General features: G+C 37.8%; 1 protein-coding gene across 5 annotated transcripts in view; it reads left to right on the top strand.

Annotated features, from left to right (window-relative positions):
- The window catches only part of LOC132395734 (homeodomain-interacting protein kinase 1-like), a 107,792-nt gene that overhangs the window by 38,511 nt on the left and 47,091 nt on the right, over positions 1-22,190 (top strand). For all 5 annotated transcript variants that reach the window (XM_059972697.1, XM_059972695.1, XM_059972699.1 and 2 more), the window contains 2 exons: positions 9,895-10,018; positions 16,396-16,515. In XM_059972697.1, the coding sequence (XP_059828680.1) occupies positions 9,895-10,018; positions 16,396-16,515 (244 nt within the window). The remainder of the gene's footprint in view (positions 1-9,894; positions 10,019-16,395; positions 16,516-22,190) is intronic.

Here is a 22,190-nt window from a genome sequence, read left to right as displayed (position 1 = left end):
CTTCTGATCCTACTGCCATTGCAGTTTTTGCTACTTCATTTGCTCTTTTGTAATTTATTTTTAGTTTATTTTTTAATCTCCTGTTTTCACTCTCCTGCACAATCTTTCCTGTGTAAGAGAAAATTATTTTCTCTTCACAATTTTAGCTTCTAACTGAAAATTTAATTTTCTCCCATTCTGTAATATGGGCCTCATGAAGTTCAGAGCTGCAATATTGTACTATATTTTGCTTCATCTAGTGTTACATATTTCTACTAATGCCTCCATTAAACTCAGTTTCTGCACCAAAATGCATTTTGGATTTTTTGCATATTTTAAAATGATTTGCCTGCTTCCCAGTTCACCAGCTGCTTTTACACTAAAACTCTGATGATCCGTTGTTCAGGTTTTTTTTGGAAAGCTCAGTTCAGCATATGTTCATCTGGTGTGTTTCCCATGCTCCTTTCAAAAGCAGTGGGACCAGGGGCCCTATTTCCCTTGCTCTCTTCAAACTCTCCAGTTTCCCTGAAACATTTATGACACCACTGTGTAATGTCTTAAAAAGAAGCAAATTAAAAGGGTGGTGTTTGAAGCCCAGGAAATCTGCCAGTGCTATGCCACCAAAGCTTCACTGTGCCAGTTTGTCTGTTCTACTCAACTTTGTTTTGTGGTGCAATTCATGTAGTTCAGTTTAGTTATACTTATCTTTTACAGATATCTGCTTTCAAACTGGTGTTTGGGAGTGGAATGATAAAAAGACTCATTGTTTACTCAAATCTGCTTGGTCTGTAAATTGATATTGCTGTTTTGGGAATAATAAGGTACATGTTGGATGTATTCTGAAGTTAGGTGAGCAGCAATTGTTTTGAACTGGAATTGGGACTGTTTGAACTGACTGATGCAATTGCCCTGAAATTTCCCCATGTGCAACTGAGGTTCAAATATAGTATTTTTGTGTTATGAGTGAAGGATGTGAATTTGATTTTGCTTTCATCATCTCATTTGGAAAGGGATTACAAATATGTTGCATCTTCTGAGGGCTACCTAAAAATGATGGCAAAGTGTTAAGCACAGGACGTGGGTCTCAGCAAGTGTTATGTGAAGGCTGGAGTGATATGATTATGAAAATTGTAATTACTTTATTGTGGAAGCTTGAATAGTGCAGTGAGATTGCTAATTTCAGCAAATACAACCTACTGATAGAGGGTGTGATTTGAATTTCGGATATAGTTCCAATTCAGTTTCATCTATTTTGTCTCTTAAATTGCTTATTAATTAAAGATGTTACTTTGCCTCACATTGAAGAAGCACCTTAGTCCATGTTAGTACCCTTCCCTGATAACACAACTATCCTTTTTATTAAGCTTATACATTTCTATTTGCAAGGTGACAATTGGACTTGAGAATACTTGTGTGTTTCATGAGTTAAAACATTTACTTGTCGCTGAAATAGAAATAGATGCAGAAAAAGTGGGGGGGGGGAGAAAGATGTGTGCGCTGGGGGCCCATAACAGGGTGTAAGATAGGAGACTCGTAGACTCTTAAATAATTGCGGTTAGTAATAGGAAATGTAAGTGATGATGCTCAGCTGAGAACTGGCATCGACCTGATCAACTGAATGGCATCTTGTGTCATTATGAGTAAAAAGTAGTAGAATAGAATTGAGCAAAGCTTAATCACTCATCATCTAAACATGCAGATATCCATAGAAAACTGTGAATGATATATCCTGATTATATGAACTCTTGAATCTATTTAAAATGAGGGCAGAACAAGTTATTCTTAAATTCATCCATTGTTGTTCAGACTTTAAGTGCAGAATCAGTCGAGGTTGCTGTAATTTTATATGTGGCCACATCAATTATTACATCATACTCAGTTGGGATTTCATTCTTCCTTCTTCCTTTTCAACTATTGTTTCATATTAATCTCTGCATATTCCTGTATTTGTGTTGGTTTGCTGCTGCTTTCAACTATTTGAGTATTTCAGAACAAGTGCCTTTTTTCCCTTTTTAATTTAGCATTCTTCATTATAGCTTTTTTCATATTATTGTAGCAAAGTCAGTTGAGTTCATTGTCAACTGCCGAAGTCTGTATCTGCGTGGGTGCAGTGAAAACGATGTAGCAGCAGCATCTACAAGATAAATTGTTCAGAAAGCAACTAGAACAAAAGTCTATTATAGTTGATAGTGGTCATAGTGTTGCTAACTTGTAGTGATTCTGGTTGTGCTGGTTGGTTCAAGAACCAAATTGTAGAAGTGATGTAGCTGTTCTGAACCTGGTGGTGTGGGAGTTCAGGCCTCTTCCTCCTGCCAAATGGTGTAGCCTCAAGAAGGTGTCCTGGCCTGGATTGTGCTGGATCCAGGCTGTGCTATCTTGATGGATGTTACCTTAAGGCAATGCTTCCTTTATATCTTAATAGTTAGGAGGGTTGTGCCTGTGATGTGTTGAGCAGTGTCCACTACTGTCTGCTGCTGCTTCCATTCCTGAGCATCCAAAATGCTGAAATGACCGGAATTGTCAAGACTTTCCTAGTATGTAGCCAATCTAGTTCTCCTAGAAGGTGTAAATCAATAATTTGTTTTGACAGTAATTCACCATACCTATAGTTTAAAAAATGATACAGGGTCTATTATATAATTGGAATAGAGAGTTAATTATTTACTGATAGACTTGAAGCTGATTGCATCTTCCATTGTGAGCTATTTTGGTAACTGGAAGGTGCTATTCACATTGTTGTATAGTCCTTAGAGCTGACTTGTGCATTGTATTCAAAGAAACATTCTCTCATCAGGCCAGGCCTCTGAGCAGATGATGTGGGAGATGGTGAAAATTATTATCTGCAAGACTTGTCATTACTTCAAAAATAATTTGGAGTGAAGAATGTGGATGATTATAGGGTTATTTCTGCACTAAGCAATACTTCCTTGGTCCTGCACTAAAGTGCTAGTTTATTTGCTTAACTAAATTGAGACATGAACCATGCCTAAATGCTTTAGGGAAGTGATACTAATTAGCCAGGTGTGTGTACAGATGCATAGAAAGTTTTTTTTAGATGATTTTTGTGATTTTATGTCAGTGTATGGTTTTCATTATAAGTCAACTTGTAATTACTGACATTGGATGAGAAGTGTATTTTGTTGCCATATGGCTGAATGTTTAACCATTGAAATAATGCAGAATATTGGACTTAAAGGTGACAATCCTTTCCCTCTGTTTTAATATATATTGGCCCGGAATTTACTGGAACGTTCCTGTTGTCTGCAGTCACCGCTCTGTTGCTCCAATTCAGACTTCTCTGTTTTGGATATGGAGCATTTATTTTATTGGCTTGAAAATCTGGCTGAGTGATGACACAAGAACCACCTCTTGCTCAATGTCAGCAAGACTAAGGAGCTAATTATTGACTTCAGGAATAGGAAACATTATAGTTTGCAGTTAGTGCAACAAACATTGGAAGGCTTCTGTGTTAAAGAATTCCCAAGAACTAGGTGAGTTTGTCATAGGTCATTCTATCCTGGATAGTACTTGGTTGCAGTCTTACTTTTACTTTTGAAATGCAGCAAGTATTTGTATTTGTCTAAATTTGGATTCAACATTTCACTATGAAATTAACTTACAACCCTGGAAACTAGCTTTAATTGACGAACCAAATAGATTCCAGTAAATCATATTGCTTCAATCACTTTTGGTTAATATGCCATGGTTTCACACACTGGCAATATACAGAAATGGAAAAAAAGGGTAAACATTCAGTGAACAGGGTATTTCCAAAAAACCCCGTCAATACTTTGCACTACCACAGTAAAGTAGCCAGCATATTAAACCCACCTATGCCCAGATATTCTTTCCCCACTAATCCCATTGGGCAGAAGGTACAAAAAGAGGCTCCATCAGACTTGAAGACTGTTTATATTACACTGTTATAAGACCATTGGTTCCCTAGTATAATGAAATGGACTTCCCAATCTACCTCATTATGATTTTGCACCTTACTTAACTACCTACATTGCATCTTCTTTATATCTAGCATTTTATTCTGCAATCTTATTTCAGCTTGTATATCTCAAAGCATTTTTGTACTGCATACTGCTCATACAGCTCAATTCATTACATGTCTTTCACACTAGTACAGTGACAATAGTAAACCAACTTGCCAATTTGAGTTGGGCAGCATTAGTATACAGAGAAGCAGTTTAGATGTTTTGGTCAAAGACATGTAGAACTGAGAGAAGAAAAACTTACTAAGTTGCAAAGGTGGGGAAATAAGTGAAATATCTTTTGTTGTTATCTGCTATTTTCTCAGAGCCATGCACTCTTTAAACTCAAGTCGATATGTATTTTTCGAAATCTGATTGAAGCCTGTGGCATTGGTGCACAATAGCCTGGGAGCCTTGCTGTTCGTATGGTACTGTATGAGTTGGATGTGAATGTAGGAGCATTTAAATTGTCCAGGTTTAAAAGGCTATGGACCATTGTTGGTAAATTAAATTAATATGATGGTAGATGGTTGGTCTGGGACCTGGCTGAGGGGCCTACCTCTGAGCTGTATAACTTAGTAACCTAATGGCTTCACACTTCTCCAGATTGAACCTCCATCTGTCACTTCTCAGCCCGGCCCTACATCTGTATCCTGTTGTAACCTATGACACCCTTCTTCACTACCCACCAACCTTCCTGTCATCTGAAAACTTACTAAGCCACACTTCCACTTGTTTATCGAGGTCATTATAAAAAAAATCAGTCCCAGAGCGGATCCCTGCACAACATCACTGGTCACTGAGTTTCAGGCGGAATATACTCACCCCATCTACAACCACCCTCTGTCTTTTATGGACAAACCAAACTAGTGAATTTAATGGCATAAAGAACAATTTAATGCTTTCCCACGCTGACTGCAGGTCTGTCCACTTGAGCTTCTTACCTATAGATTAAAAGAATGTGTGCCAGGAAGAAATTGGTGGTGTTGATAATAAAATAACTAGGCTCAAACTAGGCGCAGAATATGCAAAAATGCTTTTATTTTTTGCACGAAGAGAACGGCATGGGCCCTGTCACCCACACTGTTCTGAAGCCAGGTCAGAAAACTGCCATTTTTTATGCAGAATTGGCTTATCAGTTACAATAGAGATGTTAAGTCAATCGAAATTTGAAGCTGGCACCCAGTGATATTTTGAAGTCAGTAAAGCAGTTGCCTGTGGCTGTTGAGTGTATTTTTTATCCTTCCATTATTCTTATCTCAACTATCTCTGGCACCCCCAATTGTGTGAAGGGACATGATACTTTAGGAGGACCTTTCTACAAACATCTCACTACGGAGACCTTACTTATCTGGCTTGAGTACATACTGCCACAGTCACCCCAGCCTATCTGTTGGCAAGGGACAAGGTTGGCTCCACTGGTTTCACTTCAAAGGTTTTCCTTGTCTGGGTAGTCTGCCTCGCCTGGATGTGGTCTTTAACCCTTGCCTTACCACATTTCCCACAAGATGTTCAGCCAAGAGAGAGTAGGGAAACAACAGCTTCCAACATAACTCAAAGGATGCTATGGCGCAGGTAGTAGGATCTGGGCAGGGACTGCCAGTCCCTAAGATTGTACCAACCTGAATGCATACCTGAGCCATGCACGTCTCCATATTGAATGACTGCATTGCTTACCTTAATCTGCCCTTGTAGTCACCAGTTCACTGCTGAGCCATATATGTATATGTTGTTGGGAAGGGTTTAACCAAGGGCAGAGATTTGTGCCAGGTGATTTGGCACAGCAGTGCACAACCTGTGCTTTTGGGAGTACAAATGTGTATGTTCAAAAATCGGTGTTCTGTTGGGTGACACTAGGTCAGGTAACAGTGTACTGGATTCAGTGTTTTTCCTCAGGAACGCAAAGATGTTTTTATTTGTGTTGCCAAATTAATGACTCAAATTTGAGTTGATTGGTTAATCTTGGTATTGTAGAATCTCAAACAAGGAAGTACAAATATTGTAATATCTATGATGCACTTTTAGTTTTTCCTTTACGGGAATGTTCAGAGATATTTCACAAATGGGCAAAATAAAATTACGTTGAACCTGAAGAAAAATTAATTAAAAGGGTTTTTAAAGGATCCTAAGTTGATGTCTATTACAGGGCTGTTACTATGTCATTATCCTAGTCCCATGATCTCTGAATTTTTACAGAAATAGCAAGTCCTCTCTATAATTGTCCTGGTCTGAAAATGCAAAAAATGAACAGATTTAGTACACATTGGTAGGCAACTGACCTGTTCGGGTAATTATATTGGATTGTATTCATACTTTTTCACTGTGGCTTTGGACAATATCATGTGATATTCTGCCTGTGTCCTAATTAGCTGTTCGCTGTTTGCATTGTCACCAGGCTGTTTGAAGAGGTAAGTGTTGCGTAAATTAAAACTTTGCATAATTTTTTCTCCACCATATAATGAATTTATTCTTGTTATGTGAAAGGAAATGGCATCCCAAATTTCTTTGCGTTAAAGCTCATTTTCACATTAAAGTAGTTGACCCATTTTGTAATTGTGAGCTTTTATTTTTTTTTCTGAACATTATAGTTATCATCTGGATTTACAATCATGAATTTAAAAGAAAGGAAGTTGATCAATCTGTTGTGAATTGGACTAAAAGTCCAGTATCCCAGTCTTTTCCTCCAGTATTTATTTTGAAATGCATTAAGAGTTAGTATAAACTTGTGTCAGTACTTTAAGAGGGTTGGGGGGATGGGTATGGAGAGTTTGCATTCCTCGAATGGTCCGTTGCTTGATGTTCATAATGTGAAGCCATATTACCTGCATGCATCAGGAAACAAAATTGAAAAATGTTTTCTTACAAATTCTGCAAGAGTGAATTTTATTTCATATCTCACATTTTCCAGTGTCGATTTGTGACATCTACAGGGACAAACTTCCATTACCTAAGTTGTTGGAATGCTGGGATTGTCTGTATTCCTCATTTGCAATCAGTTTGCAAATTTTTCACTTCATGAAACTTTTTCCAGGATAGGACTTCTGTAAAATCAGATTCAAGTTTATTGTCATTTAGAAACCACAAATGCAATGCAGTTAAAAAATGAGACAACGTTACCCCAGAATGATATCTCAAAAGCATATGACAAAACAGACTACACCAGAAAATCTACGTAACGTTTGACAATCCCTAGTCCAGAGTCTAGTATCAGAGGCTGATAAGTATTAATATCGCGCTACCGTCTAGCGCGTTCCCCGGAAAGGAGCTCCAAATCCACCAGACAAAAACAAGACCAAAAACTAAAGCTACAAGACCTGCACAAAACCACATAGTTACAATAGTGCAAACAATAGCATAATTGATACAAAAAAGCAGACTACGGGCACTAAAAATAGTCCAAGATGTTAAAGGACTATAAATTCAAAAGAAATCACCACAGTTTCCACAAGTCCCCAGGGTCCCGACAGACTCGCCATCCCACGCCTTGGCAGAAGGGAGTACCCTCCGCTATGGACTTCAAGGCGCTGCCTGACTCAGCCTTGCAGACGCAGCACACACTGAAAGCAACCTGAGTCCGTTGAACCTCCAAGCTGACGACCATCCCCTCCAGCACAGCTTCTCAAGCACCATCCTCTGCCGAGCGTATTAAGATGGCCCCGCCAACGGCCATCGGCAACGGGACCCCAAGGACTGGGGAACTGTTCTTCCCAGCAGAGTCCTGGATCTCACAGCAGCAGCAGCAACGAAGAAGGTCTTCCTGGAACTTCCCAATGTTTCTCCATGCTTCCACATCCGTTTTCAATCAATTATGATTGCGCATGGCACCCACTTCACAAATAACAGATGATCAGTTCTAGAGTGGCCGCTGCAAGCTGCGTCGCGCCGCCATCTTGGATCTAATAAATGAAGGAATAGTTGTATTTAATGTTAGCCAGTAAATGCACTTTCTAAACTTTAAATGCAAATTATTTGATGGGGTTGCATGTGTTCTGAAACGAGAAAATCTACAGATACTGGAAATCCAAGCCACGCAGAGTTCTGATGAGGGGTCTCAGCCTGAAATGTTGGCTGATTACACTTTTTCATAGGTGCTGGCTGGCCTGCTGAGTTTCTCCAGCATTTTGTGTGTGTTGCTTGCCTATTTATTCAGTATGTTTTAATGCAGAAAATAGTTAATTAGCTAATTGACACCGGGGAGGGGGTAGGTGAATTAAGTATGATTATTCAAAGTTAACAACTAGATATCAAGCTGTGGTAGGATAGTTGGATAACTGAAAGCTCTGAATTAATGTTTACAATGTTTTGTGGGAAAAAAAATAGAAAACAAAACTAATGCATTTGAAGAAATGGTGATTGTGTGAAGTTATAGCAGAGTCAGAATCAGGTTTATTATCACTCTTATGTGAAATTTGTTTGTGGCAGCAGTACTGTACGTAGTATAAAATTAATAATTGCAAAATAAATAGTTCAAAAAAGCATAATGAGGTAATGTTTGTGGACCATTCGGAAATCTGATGGAAGACGAGAAACTTTTTGTAACTGAGTGTGGGTCTTCATGCTCCTGTATCACCACCTTGATGGTATTAACAAGAGGCATGCTCTGGATGGCAAGGGCCCTTAATGATGGATCTGTCTTCTTGAAAACGTCGTTGGTGGTAGGGAGGGTTGTGTTCGTGATGGAGCTGGCTAAGTCTATAACTCTACCAGACTGTGATACAACCAGATAGAATATTCTCTACTGTACCTTGAAAGAAATTTTTAAGAGTCTTTGACATGAGTAGTTTCCTCAAACTTCTAATGAAGTAGAGCTGTGAGCATGCCTTTGAGATTATATCAATGTGTTGAGTACTGAATAGATCCTTTCAGATACTGATACCCAGGAACTTGAAGTTGCTCCCACTTTTCACACTGACCTCTCAATGAGGAGAGGTATGTATTCACTCTAATTCCCTAGCCTATGGTTTTGTTAACTTTGATTGGTGTCATCTGTGAATTTATAGATGGTGTTCGAGTTGTTACTTAGCTATACAGCCACGAGTGTAAACAGAGTAGCATTGTTGGAGGGTTGGGTAGAAATAGTAATAAAGAATAATGTGTATGAAAAATGGACTGTGTGGGTGATGTTTGAAATCTGAAGGTTATTTTAAGATGAGAGTGAGGCTACTGAGATATTTACTCAAAAAGGCAAGGATTTAAAAAAATGACTGCCAACAGGGAGCCATTCTAATTGGGTGTGGCAAGTGAATGTTTGCATTTGATTGGAAACCAGGAGAAGGCATTGACTTGTGAACTATTTTGAATTGATGTCCTTGCAACAAGATCATTGGTGTAATAGAGAAGGATGATTAAAAGAAAAGGTAATGATTTCGACCTGGACTGTGTAAAGTAGGATTTAATTTTCATTGAGCATGCTGTTTAATACAATTTACAGAAGATTTCTTGAAAGTCTGATTTGGCTGGGGGGAGTTATTAGGGGACGAGTAGCATTAATGACAAGGGACTGGGATTTGTCTTTAATTTCAGATATTCACAACAGTGGCAAATAGTAGAAATAAACAGAAGCTTTTTTTTGAAAAAAAACTGAATGTTACATGGTTTTGAATGTTTCCCAAAATTTGTTCATCAGACTTTGGTTTTGAAGTTTTTAAAGATAATTGCAGAACTTTCTGGTTTGATATTAAATAAGAATTGGTTGTTTGTATAGGTCTAATAAAAATATCAAATGTCTTACTTCTGAATTTTTTGAAGAACTCTTTACTTAAGTAATGAATATTTTAAAAGAATACTAATTTCTGGGACTGTTCATAATTCCTATTATAATGACAATGGAAATGTTGAAAAGATAAAACAAGAAAAATATAGATTTCATTTCCGAAAGGCACTGTATATGAATCTTAAATGTGTGATGGTACATCACATTTTGTTTTTGTTTCAGAGCTCCTGAAATCATCCTTGGGCTACGATTCTGTGAAGCTATTGACATGTGGTCTCTAGGTTGCGTTATTGCAGAGATGTTTCTGGGATGGCCATTGTATCCAGGTGCATCGGAGTATGATCAGGTATGCAAAGTCACAGAAGACTTGCAAATTAAATTGTGTTTTTCTGCTGAATTATATAAATTCATATGAGAAGGCTTGCCTTTGGCTATTTTTGTTCATAAGTACCTTATAATGCTGTTTATTTTTCATAAAGATGTGGCATTTTGTGCAATTTCCCCTGAGGTTGCATCTTCATTGTTTCACCTTATTATAATAATTCTGAAGCTGTTATGATTTTTTGGTGTAACCCCCTGGGTCACCTCAGGCTCGCTCACACTCGTTCTTGTCTAGGGGGAGCAGCCTTTGGCCCCGCCAAACTGGGTAATCAGCTGGTGTGGATGCTGTGCGATGTCCCCGCCTCGCCCAAAAACAGACAGTACACCATATGCGTTTAAATGAGTACAATTTATAAAGGTTACTATAACTAAGTGATTAATAACGATACAGTATATATGAAGAGAAAAAATAAAGAAAAGGTGCCAAACTTATCAAAGTCCAAACCACTTCGTGCACAACCGTTGGAGCTCAATTACTGAAGTCTTCTGGCCACCATTCGATCCCCTCCGAACTCCTCGACTCGCAGCTCAGGACCCTCCGAACTCCTCAACTCGCAGCTCAGGACCCTCTGAGTGGTCAACCAAGCACATCTAGCTTCATCCCCCCCTCCTCGGAGTACCTCCCGGCCTCGGCGCTTGGGGTCCAATCCTCGCCCAGCTTACAGCATTGCGTCCTCTCTCTCGACCCCCTCGCGCCGATCTGCCCAAAAGCCCGTCAACAAAAGCTTACAGACTCAGAAGAAAGAACATTAATCACCATTTGGTTTACAAAGGAATACCATTCTCGTTATCAGTAAATTAGCATTCCTGCTAGTTAACAAAAAGAAGAAACCCCCTTTACACTGGATACCTCTTCCATATTGTGTAATGTTATGCTTGCAGCACCATCTAGAGGTGACGTACTTGTGGAATGCATAGCATTTTCAAATTTCTCTTTGTAGCTTTTCATCAGCTGATCTACTATTAAACACAATGTTTAACAAAGTATACCACAAGCTGCCGCTCTGATGGCATACCATGTTTGCCACATTTCTTGCAGAAAGAAATCATGATTTTTAACCAGGATTAAATAATCCCATATTGTATTAACGGTTGCAGATAATGCTTGTTAATGCACACTGTGGCATATCTATTGTTTCATAGATCTGCAGAGCAGCAACAGAAATTTTGAAGATCTCTGCTGCATCTAACTGCAGAAACCCCCCTTTCTAAAACAAAACCATCAACAGTTAAAAACAGTTCAGGGAATTCTTAGCAGGTCAGTCGGGATTTGTAATTTGAGTATCAGAAAAGGTGAAGTTTAGAGATGAAGTTTTAAGATGTAGGGAAAAGAGCTGGGGGTACACTACACAAAAATATGATGTCGAAGGTGGAGAGTGTAGGATGAGATGACTCAATGAAAAGCAAATTAGGTGTGAAGGATTATATGAAATTACTGAAGAAATTGAGGCTTGAATAATAATAGAAAAATTGAAAATCTTAAATCTGAAATTGGGAAGGAAAAAACTGGAATTCCTGATTTGTCAGGCAGGATGTATAGTGAGAAATGGGTTTATTGCTTCAGGTTGACTGTCTTTCATCAAAACACACAGAAAAATGAAATTGAGCATGTTGCAGAGAAGGGGGGTGGGATAGTGCGATTAAAGCGAATATGTTTGGGGAGAGACTATGAAATTTTACTACAGGTTGCAGTGGTGCTGGCTAAGAGGTTGAAGGATGGTGAGAAACAGCTGGTCTGTCTAGAGGAGAGAGAAAATAGATGAATGTAAACAATGCAGAGTGCTGAAACAGATTTGGTCTATAACCACTGAGTTGTGCAGGAGCTATAATGTTGATTATGTACGTAGGTCATGGACACCACTGGATCACAGCATTTACATGAATATCAAAAGAAGAAACTGCAGATACTGGATTTCTGAAATGAAATGGTGAAAGCTATGGATGTTCAACAGGTTAGGCAGCATCTGGGAAGAAGAAAAGCAAATTTAATGATACAGATTTGACCCTTCATCATAGCTAGTCAGTTCTTGAGTAAGCTAGCAAGGCTGGTGATGTGAAACCTTAGAGCTTTATATCACATCTTGAAGGCAGTAATGTTCTTTGCTAAAAGATAAAATGCTATTCTATAACTAAATTGGATTTTGCTGGAACAGAGTGCAAGAGATCAAACCGGGACTGAGAGTAGAAAGAGTTACAGTGGCAGGCATCTGGAAGCTTGTGATGATTTTTGTGGTATGACTGATACAAGGAACAGCTTTTATTGTGAATTAATGTGTAGTTTGTTATTTTTATGAAAGTTTGGAATTTCTTTGATTTGCAGACTTTGACATGGTATATAATTGTAAATGTTGAGGAAACTGGTCTTTACGATTATTACAGCTGAAATATCAACTAGAGAAGTAGGTAGCTCACTGAGGTGATAGAGATGTTTAATCATTATTTTGGGAAATTTATGCTTATTTATGTTAAAGATCCTCTTAAGCTTTGGTCAGACAATCTTTAATTTGAATAAATAGCTGCTTTTAAAAATGTTATTTTTGGGTAACAATTTTTGAAAAATGTATTTGTGCTTCCAAAACAGCTGAAAATAGATGTTGTGATAATGTTATCCCTCAGTGATGCGAGAATATTACAACCACTTGCTGCTACTATGGGGATTAGCTGACCTGGTACAGGAGTGGAATTGAAATGAGACCCTCTAACCGTATGACCTGATTCCTATTGAATTAGTTGCCTTGTAGCGACCCACTTCCTAGCACACTCGAACTGGCTCACAAATAGCCAGCGCGCTGGCACAAAGGCCAGTCCCAAAAGGGCGCCAGGTTTGCTTCACCACCAAAGGGAAAAGCCTGCGCGGGATTGTGAGTACGTGCCCCCTACAACATCCGTGCCCGGGGAGGGCGGGATCAGGGAGGCTTTAAAGCAAGGCTGTGAAGTTCGAATAAAATCTTCTTTAACTGCAGTTCACCGACTCCGTGTAGTTATTTTAGCGCTGCGTGTAGCACACCGCTACAACCTTATTTTTACCTAATTATATTAGTGTGCTAATCTCCTTAGAATCCTGGTACACTACGTCTTAATGTTTAGTTGACATGTATCAGCTTAAAAACATGGCTCAGAATAAAGCTCCACCTGAAGGTTTGCTGACTAGGCTGTACTTCTGTTTTTAACATTTTCTAATGATTGGTGAGAAACTATGGGGAGAAGGCAGGAGAATGGGTTGAGAGGGAAATGAATCGGTAATGGGATGTCAGAGAAGACTCTGGTACGAATGGCCTAATTGCGCTCCTATTTTTTATGCTCTAATGACTCTTGATGGACTTCATTTCACAGCACTTAGAAGAAATTATACTAGGATTGATAATTTTGATGTTGGTTCTTCTGGTTGATCAACAAAATTAATTTGACTTAAAAATTCTGAGATGTGGAAAATTTTATATATTTTAATTAAGAACTACTAAAACTGGGGCTTTACTTTATCTTTTTGCAGAGATCATTATAATGAGCTGCTTAGGAAATGCATAGAAATTTTGTGCCAAAAAGAAAGATTAGGTAGATTTAATGCACTTAACACCTTAATTTCTGACACTCACCCAGTATGTGTGTATGAATTTGGCAATGGGTTTGTGTTTGTTCCAGTTAATTTGCTTAAAACAACTGGTGGGTACGTTTATTGGTGTCAAACTATATAATATGAAGCACAGATGGTTATTAGTTTCGTTATGTGTTAATAGATTTATAATGAATTACAAATTAATTTGTAGATGATTCCATATAGTGTTTTAAGTATTAAGGTCATAAGAAACAGGAGTAGGAGTGGGTTCTAAGATTGTGACTGATCTTCGTTTTACTGCAATAACTTAGCATTAAACACTGATAGCTATTTCTGTTATGTGCATCAATTAATATTAGTGAAGGAATATGTATAACCACCTGTTAACTATTAAGAGCTGAAGAAATAGGAACATGAATATGTCCAAAAATTGCGACTGCAACTCTTTAAATGTATTTTATTTTTGTTTCCTATTACTTGTGCCACTATTATTTAAAAAAAATTACATGTGTCATCCTTGAATATATTAAATAACAGCTGCATTTCTGAGATTTGTCAGAAAATAATTCTTTCTTGCCTCTGCTAAACAGATAATTCCTTATTTTGACACTACCTTAAATACCCTCAAGTACATTTTAAGGCGTGTTCAGTCGCTTCCCTCCTTCCTGCTCACATTTAAAATAAATATTTTCTTTCCCAATTATATAATTCCATGTCTTGATCTTCGATTTTGGTAAGCAAAACTACGAGTTCTCAGATATAATTTGTCAAGGAAATGTAAATCTGACTACTCTGGTGCAATTGTTATCCATAGCTATTTGTGGCCAAAAAACTGCAAATAGTTTTATAAATATAAATATATATATATGTATATATAGTGGTGCATGATCTATAAGGGCATAGCTAACTTTAAGCTACTTCCCTTCAAGATCAATTCTGTTGAGTTCCTTTCCCCTTGGACTTTCATGCTTGTCTAGCGACAAGTTTGAGAATATCATGCGTTCATCATTAAAAAGATGTGCCCATTAGACTTCCTACATCCAACTACATTTGCCTTTTCCTCCCAAGTCCATCCTAGTTTTAGAAGGTTGTGTACATTCTGTGGCTTAGCTGCTTAGATCTCCATCAGAATGGGGCTTAAGGTGCAAGAGGAAGCTTATTAGCTCAAGACAGATAACTGATGATCAGAAGAATTTGTAGTCTACATTTAGCTTGATGACATGACTTAGTTGGGTCTTGAGTTAATATTAAGGACAGCAGGACTCTTAATAACCAACTGTATTGCTGTCTTTGGATGTGTCTGCCTTATTAATTGAGCAGGATGTACCCAAGGGTGGAGACTTGAGTCTGGAGTGTTGTTAATGATTACATTTCAGTTGATTAGTCATGTCAGACATCTGTTTGACCAATCTATCAGCTATATTCCTAGTTGGGCAATACACTGATGTGAGATTGTTGCAGGGCCAGCTGGACTTTGTTCTTTCAGAATCTGTTACCCATAAGAAACTGAATGATCTGTTTTGAAAAGGTGCAAATATAAAATTCTGTTTTTATTTGTGCTGTTCTTGCAGCATTAATCCTTTGTCTTCAATAGAAAGAATTAACCTTGGACTTCATTGTTACTGTTTGTAGTATATCATCCACAAATGTGCAATGCAGTGGATACTGGTTAATTGGAGCAATTGCTTATTTGGGATGACTCTTAAGGAACAAAAACTAACTGTGAAAATAGCTGGGATTCCCTCTGTTTAATTGGGGCAGGAGATTGTTGCCGAACTGTTCCTAGCTAGCATCAGGTGTGAGCACTTGTTTTACTTTTAGACACTGCACTATGCTTAGAGTGAACAGTTAAATAGTATGTGCTTATGTTCAAAAAACACTGATTTTTGTCACTGATAGTTGGCAAGAGATAAGCAGCAAGAGAATTCAGAACTGTTTTCCTCACTGGTTTCAAGCATTCAGGCTTGGAGAAACCAGAAGTGGCCAAATGAAAATGAAACAATTTCACTACTTCAAGTTAGAAACTACGAAGAATTTGAAGATATCGACAATCATCTGGATGATACAACAAAACAACATTTGGAGGATGCAAATGTTGAAAGCATTGTATGAAGGCAGTCCATTATCTACACAAGTTATCTCCACTGAGTTTGTTCATATACAGTCAATAAAAAAATGTATATGCTGGATGAACTCCTCTATCAATAATATTTAGAAACAAATGGTTTTATAATACTGTAGTTGTATTGATAGTGTTCTAATTTGCTCTGTATTTCACTCAAATATACACAATTTATTACTCAGTTAAATGGTAGTTTGTCTTTTTTTTAAATATCTTTTTAACTATTTCCAAGAAACTTTGGCTAATTGGAGCAGTCACTTAATTGGGCCAAAATGTACTGATGCCAGTGTGTCTCAATTAACCAGATTCCACTATTTATTTTACTTCCATTCTTCTGAACTGTAATGGGGAAATATGATTATAAATGCAAGTTTGTTTTTCTGATGCTGTTCAAACTACTTTTAATGAATTGACCTGATTAAATTAATCTTAATTATTGTAACAGCAGAGGCCCTTCTGTGTTAATGCAAGTTACCAAATAGTTTCGTTTGTACAGTTGGTGTGCGCTGAACTCAGTAGTGGAGTTTAAACTTTGTGGGTGGAAGTTTGGTTGCAGGATGTGTGAGGGTGGGTTTTTCCATGCGAATGACTTTTTCCAACATTTAGTGTAAAATTTTCCATTTGGAAGAAGCATTCATCTTTCCTTTTTTTCTGTACTTTCTTTCAGATTCGCTACATTTCCCAAACACAAGGTTTACCTACTGAATACTTGCTAAGTGCAGGGACGAAGACCACAAGGTTTTTTAACAGAGATCCGGATTCAGGATATCCATTGTGGAAACTCAAGGTTAATCATGTGTATTTAAAAAAAAAACTGCAAGGGTGATAAAATTACTCTTGTAAATTTATATTTTCTTCTTTTAAAATTGTTTTTTTTTAAGCATCCTTACTTTGCATTTGCAACTAAATTACAGATTTCAGCTATGAACTTTTAATATTTATGGTGACTAATGCTGAAGAGAAAAATAGCTTGCACTTTTCAAAACAGAATTGTCAGGTATAGGTGGAGTCTAAATGACTTGGCATTTAATTATATTCCTGTTGTAACAATATGGCAAAAGAATGCCAGATGTATCAGAATATCCATGTTGGAGAATTTCCAGCTTTTTAGCTGATGTACTTCTGGGAAAAGTTATTGAACTTCTGTGTTTGCTAGCAAAGGTACATAATATAATTATCTTGTTTTCTTGTAGTTTTGGTTAGCTCGGATATTGATCAAAATTTATGTTAATTTCATGGTTCCACAGCACTGGATTAACTACTAGTGTCTGTTGCCTGTGAGATTCACAACTGGAAAAACATGTAATCTTTGCACAGTAAGACAAGAATACCAATGGTTACATGCATCTTGGCAAATAAACAAGCTTGGCTTTTAAAACTATAGTGAGATTTGGCATTCTAGGTTTTTGAAACTTCAGAATGCCAGAGTGCAGTGACAAAACCCAGTATTCATGGGATTTCCCCAGTATTATGTAATTGTACAGCTCATAGATGTGCGACTTTACTTCCAGTGACCCTGATTAAATATTAACCATTAGTGTTTCTCTGTGTTCATAAATACCCTAAAGTGTGCAGGTTGATAGGTTAATTGACCACTGTAAATTGGCCCTAATTTGTTGATGAGTATCTGAGGGGAGTTGATGGGTATGTGGGGAGAATAAAATGGGATTCGTCTAAATGGGTTATTATTGCTATAGATTCGGTAGGCGAAAAGGCATGTTCCTTGTGCAGTAGGACACTAATTCTAAATTCTTTTTGAGTCTTATGCCAAGTTAAAACTAGTGCAGTATTCAGGACCATTACTTTCAATGTTGTTGGCAGGGCAAAGATGCATATTTAAAATTTTGTTCTAAGTTACTTGTATTTGTCTAATTTTACATTTTAAAATTTTTACACAAGTAGCTTTTTAATGAATGTCAGATGCTTTAAAATCTAATTGCACACTGCCATGTATACTGGGCTTTTCAGCTTTAATGGCTGTCATATGTAATTGGGGTGACTTGGGGAATGGGATTTCTGCCACTGAAACCATACTGCTGGGTTCCTTGATGTGAAAGAGACTGTACCAATGAGTTTAAGTAGCATCTTCTCCCTTTTGTTTGTAATATTGGAAACGTATGATGGTTTCCTGTGTTTCTATTTCATTGATCCAAAATTATTTTGTACACTATTATACCTACTTTGTCCTTGACATGATGTACTAGATAATATTTTGCCCAAGTACAAAGCCAGATACATTTTGAATTGTATTAGGACAATTTGAATTTGACAACATGTGTGTCTTCTTTCCATTAAGAATGTAAGAGATGATAGAATCAGTAGACAGCCAGCCCTTTAAATTTGCGCAAGTATTTATTAAAAATCTTTGGATTCTATTTTCCATCCCATTATTATTTATGCACTATTTATTAATTAAGTTTTTTTATTAGTTCCCTTATTAAAAATGATATATTAGTGAGAAATAATTTCATAGATCTTTTGGCCCATGCACCATGCTGACCTGATCTTCTGCCCAGTCCAAACTACCTGCACTGGAAAATATCCCTCCAAATTTAATGTTCCAGTTGAAACTCTGACTACCAGTTTGGCTTGAAGTTTGTATACTTGTACTACCCTCTACGTGAAGAAGTTTACCTTCAGATTCCCCATGAATATTTCACCGTTCATCCTATCTATACAAGCATAGATTGAGAATTCATTAACAGGGTGCAAAAAGATGTGTTATTTTTTGAGTCGGTAGATTATGATGACTGGGGAACAGCAGGGGTGGGGCTTAGGGCTTGGTGTTAACAATTGATGTTAGTAATTTGGTTAAGGCACCAAATGTCATTTGCAACTGCACTGATTATGTGAATGTGAATGACATGAGGCTTCTGGAGGATATGAACAAGTTAAGTGAATGGGTGAGAATGTGTAAAAATGTGACACGGATACAGTGTGGGGAAAAGTGACTTTGAAAAACAAAACAGTAAAGTGTGTAGTAGGTGTCATTGAAACTGCTGAAACTTGGGTTTCCTTGGATAAATCACTGAAAACTAACGTGCAGAGACAGCAAGCAATTAGGATTGCAAATGATATGTTGTCCTTGATAATGAAAAGATTTAACTGCAAGAGTAAATGTGCCTCACTTCAATTATATAACACTTGAAGACCACACCTGAAGAGTTGTGTAGTTTTGGTCTGTTTGCATAGAAGGAGGATATACTTGGTATTAGGAGTGCAGCGAAGACATGCCAGACTTGTTGCAGGAATGGTGGCTTTGCTGTGGGAGGCGAAGTTGTGCAGGCAAGTTTGCATTCTCTATAGTTGAGCAGAATGGGAAAACTTCAACCTCATAATGTTTGACAAGCTAAGGCCCAATAGCAAGGGTTCCCAACCTGGGGGTCTATGGCACAAAGGTTGGGAACACCTGGCCTTGGAGATACTTTCCTTTGGTTGACAAGTTTTAACCATGAACTCAGATTAAGGAGCAGAGCAAAAGGGACTGAGATGAGAAATTTCTTCAATCAAGATAATGAATCTGTGGAATGTTTTACCTTGGTGTGCTGTGGAGTTTGGTTATTGAATTCATTCAAAGCACAGATGGACAGATTTCTGGATATTAAGGGAATTCGGGAATGTGTGGAAAACGCAGGAAAAATGGACTAAGGTGGGTATAAAAAAATTAGGAGCAGATTAGGTCACCTGGCCTTATCGATGTGTTCTGCCATTTTGCAACACTATTTCTATATCTCATTACTCCCTTAATGTTCAGAGGTCCTGGTTCAGTCCTGATTTCAGGTACTCTGTGGAGTTTGTACATTCTCCCTGTGGCCATGTGTGCTTCCTTTAGATGCTTCATTTTCAAATGATGTGCTGATTGGTAAGTTTATTGGCCTTTGTAAATTACCTGTCGTGTGTAGGTATGTGATAGAGTGCAAAGAGGCAATCTAGAGAATAGGAAGAATAAAAGTGATTAATGTAGAATTAGTGCAAAAGAATGGTTGATTATCAGCGTCAGCTCTAGGCTGAAGGGCCTGTCTTTCTAACTGTATATTTATTTCTATGTGACTGTAAATCTATTGATCTCTGCTTTGAATGAATCCATGACTGATTTTTCACAGCCATATGGGGTAGAAAATTTCAAAGTATTTATTCTGGCTGAAGAAATTTCTCCTTATCGCAGGCCTTCATGGTCTAATTCTCAGAATTGGGTTTACTGTCACTGACATTAGTCATGAATTTTGTGTAGCAGTGTAGTGAAGGCATAATATATTACAAAGAGTAACAATAAAATTAAATAGAGGATAAAAGGAAGAGTGGGTGTTCATGGAATGTTCAGAAATCTTGCAGAGGGGAAGAAATTTTTCCTAAATTATTGAGTGTTGGGTCTTCAGGCTGCTGTACCACCTCCCTGATGGTGGTAATGAGAAGTGGCATGTTCCAGGTGGTGAGTCCTTAATGATGGATGCCACCTTCTTGAAGCACTGCCTTTTAAAGATGACCTCAGTGGTGGGGAGGCTTGTGCCCATAGTGGAGCTGACTGAGACTACAACCCTCTGAAGCATCTAAGATGCTGTGATTGGTGTTGCCATACCAGATGGTGATGCAGTTAGTTAGAATGCTCTCCATGGTGCATCTAGGAATTTGCCAGAGTCTTTGGTGACAAACCAGATCTCAAATTCCTAATATGGTTTAGCCGTTGGTGCGCCTTTGTCGTTATTGCATCAATATGTCTCTGAAGTTCACAATCAGTTTCTTGGTTTTGCTGAAATTGTGTGCTAGATGGTTATTGTGACATCTCTTGATCAGCTTATCTGGTTCATTCATGTGCACGTAAAATGCTGGAGGAACTCGGTGGGTCAGGAAGCATCTATGAAAATGAATCTATATTGATGGTGGTCTCCCAATGAAGTCAAAAATACATTTGCAAAGGGAGGTACAGTTTTGAAGCTTGTTGATCAGTAGAGAGGGGATGATAGTGTTGATCAGTGAACTGAAATTAATAAACAACAGCCTGATGTATGTATTGCTGTTGTCTTGGTGGGTCCAAAGCTGTTGTGATTGCATCTCGTTCAGACCTGTTATGACACAGTATGCAAATTGCAGTGGGTCCGGATTCTTGTTCAGGCAGGACTTAATTCTTGCCATGTCCAACCCATTAAAGCAGTTCATCACAGTAGATGTGAGTGCTACCAGACAACAGTCATTGAGGCAGCTCACCCTGCTCTTCTTGGGAACTTGTATGATTGATTTCCCCTTTAAAGTGAGCAGGAAGCTCCAATTACCACAGTGAATCTGTGCCCCCAATCCCTGGCTCCTCAAACAGGGCAATATCTTCTCTGTGCTTAGCCTATCAACCCTTTTAAGAATTTTGTATGATTCTCTAATATAGGGGTTCCCAACCCATGGACCCCTTAATAGTATTGATCCTTGGCATAAAAAAGGTTGGGAACCCCAGTTTGAAAAAAATATAGCAGATCTGTGTTTTCTATGAAGGCGGAAGTAATATTTCATTTCTGCCATTTCTTTATTTACCATAATCTCTTGTCTGGAAGAGGACATGTTGTGATTCACTTCTTTATGCACCTGTGAAAGGTATTCTAGTATATTTTTATTTTATTTTGCCCCATCAATTTCTCTGTCTTTTTGAGTTCTAAAATACTCCCAGTCTTCAAATGTACTATTATTTCTGGCAACATTCCATTCTTTTCGCTTGGATTTAATGCTATGTTTGATTTCTCTTTTCAGCCACAGCCTATAGTGGTTTTGTGTGTCAGAGGGTTTTTTTTTTAAAGCTTGCAGACTATTTCTTTAAAATGCGAACGATTGCCTGCCTACCATCAAACCTTTCAATTTATTGAATCAAACTAACCACAACTGACCTTCTTCCCTTTGTTTGGATTTAAGCCCCTGGATCTATAGTTCATCCAGTTTTAAACAACGACAAAGTCTATCACTTAATGGTCACTCTTCCCCAAAGGCACCTCAGTAACAAGATTATCAATTAACTGTTTCAAATTGCAGAAAACAAAATCTATTTAAAAAAAAACCCTTCCTTTTATCCTGATTTAATCTAAAGCATCTTGTTTATATTCTATTAATCCAGTTCCACCTCATTAGCACAAATTTGATTTGTCCAGTCTGTACATAAATTAATTACTTCAATGATTACTGTATTATTCATGATTTGTGTCAACCCCTGTATCATAACCACTATTTGGTGGCCTATAAGTAACTTCCAAACCTGCTTTCTTCCATTTTGCTATTTCTTGGCTGGATTCAAAGCAATTACAGTTTTGCATAAAGGTCTAGGAAGCTGACATCACTGTGTTAATCTCCCTTAGAGTGCTGCACTAGTCTCTTTTCCTTTTTACCTCGAATTCTGAAAAATCAAAACACCCTGGAATATTAGCTCCTAACTTTAGTCACCCTGCAGCGTATTTCCACGATGGGAATTAGATCATATTTGCTTTCTTTTAT

Source organism: Hypanus sabinus, chromosome 6 (assembly GCF_030144855.1).
Source record: "Hypanus sabinus isolate sHypSab1 chromosome 6, sHypSab1.hap1, whole genome shotgun sequence".
NCBI classification, from domain to species: Eukaryota; Metazoa; Chordata; class Chondrichthyes; order Myliobatiformes; family Dasyatidae; genus Hypanus; species Hypanus sabinus.
Note: the sequence above shows the minus strand (reverse complement) of the source record. Positions and strands in the feature narration are given on the sequence as shown.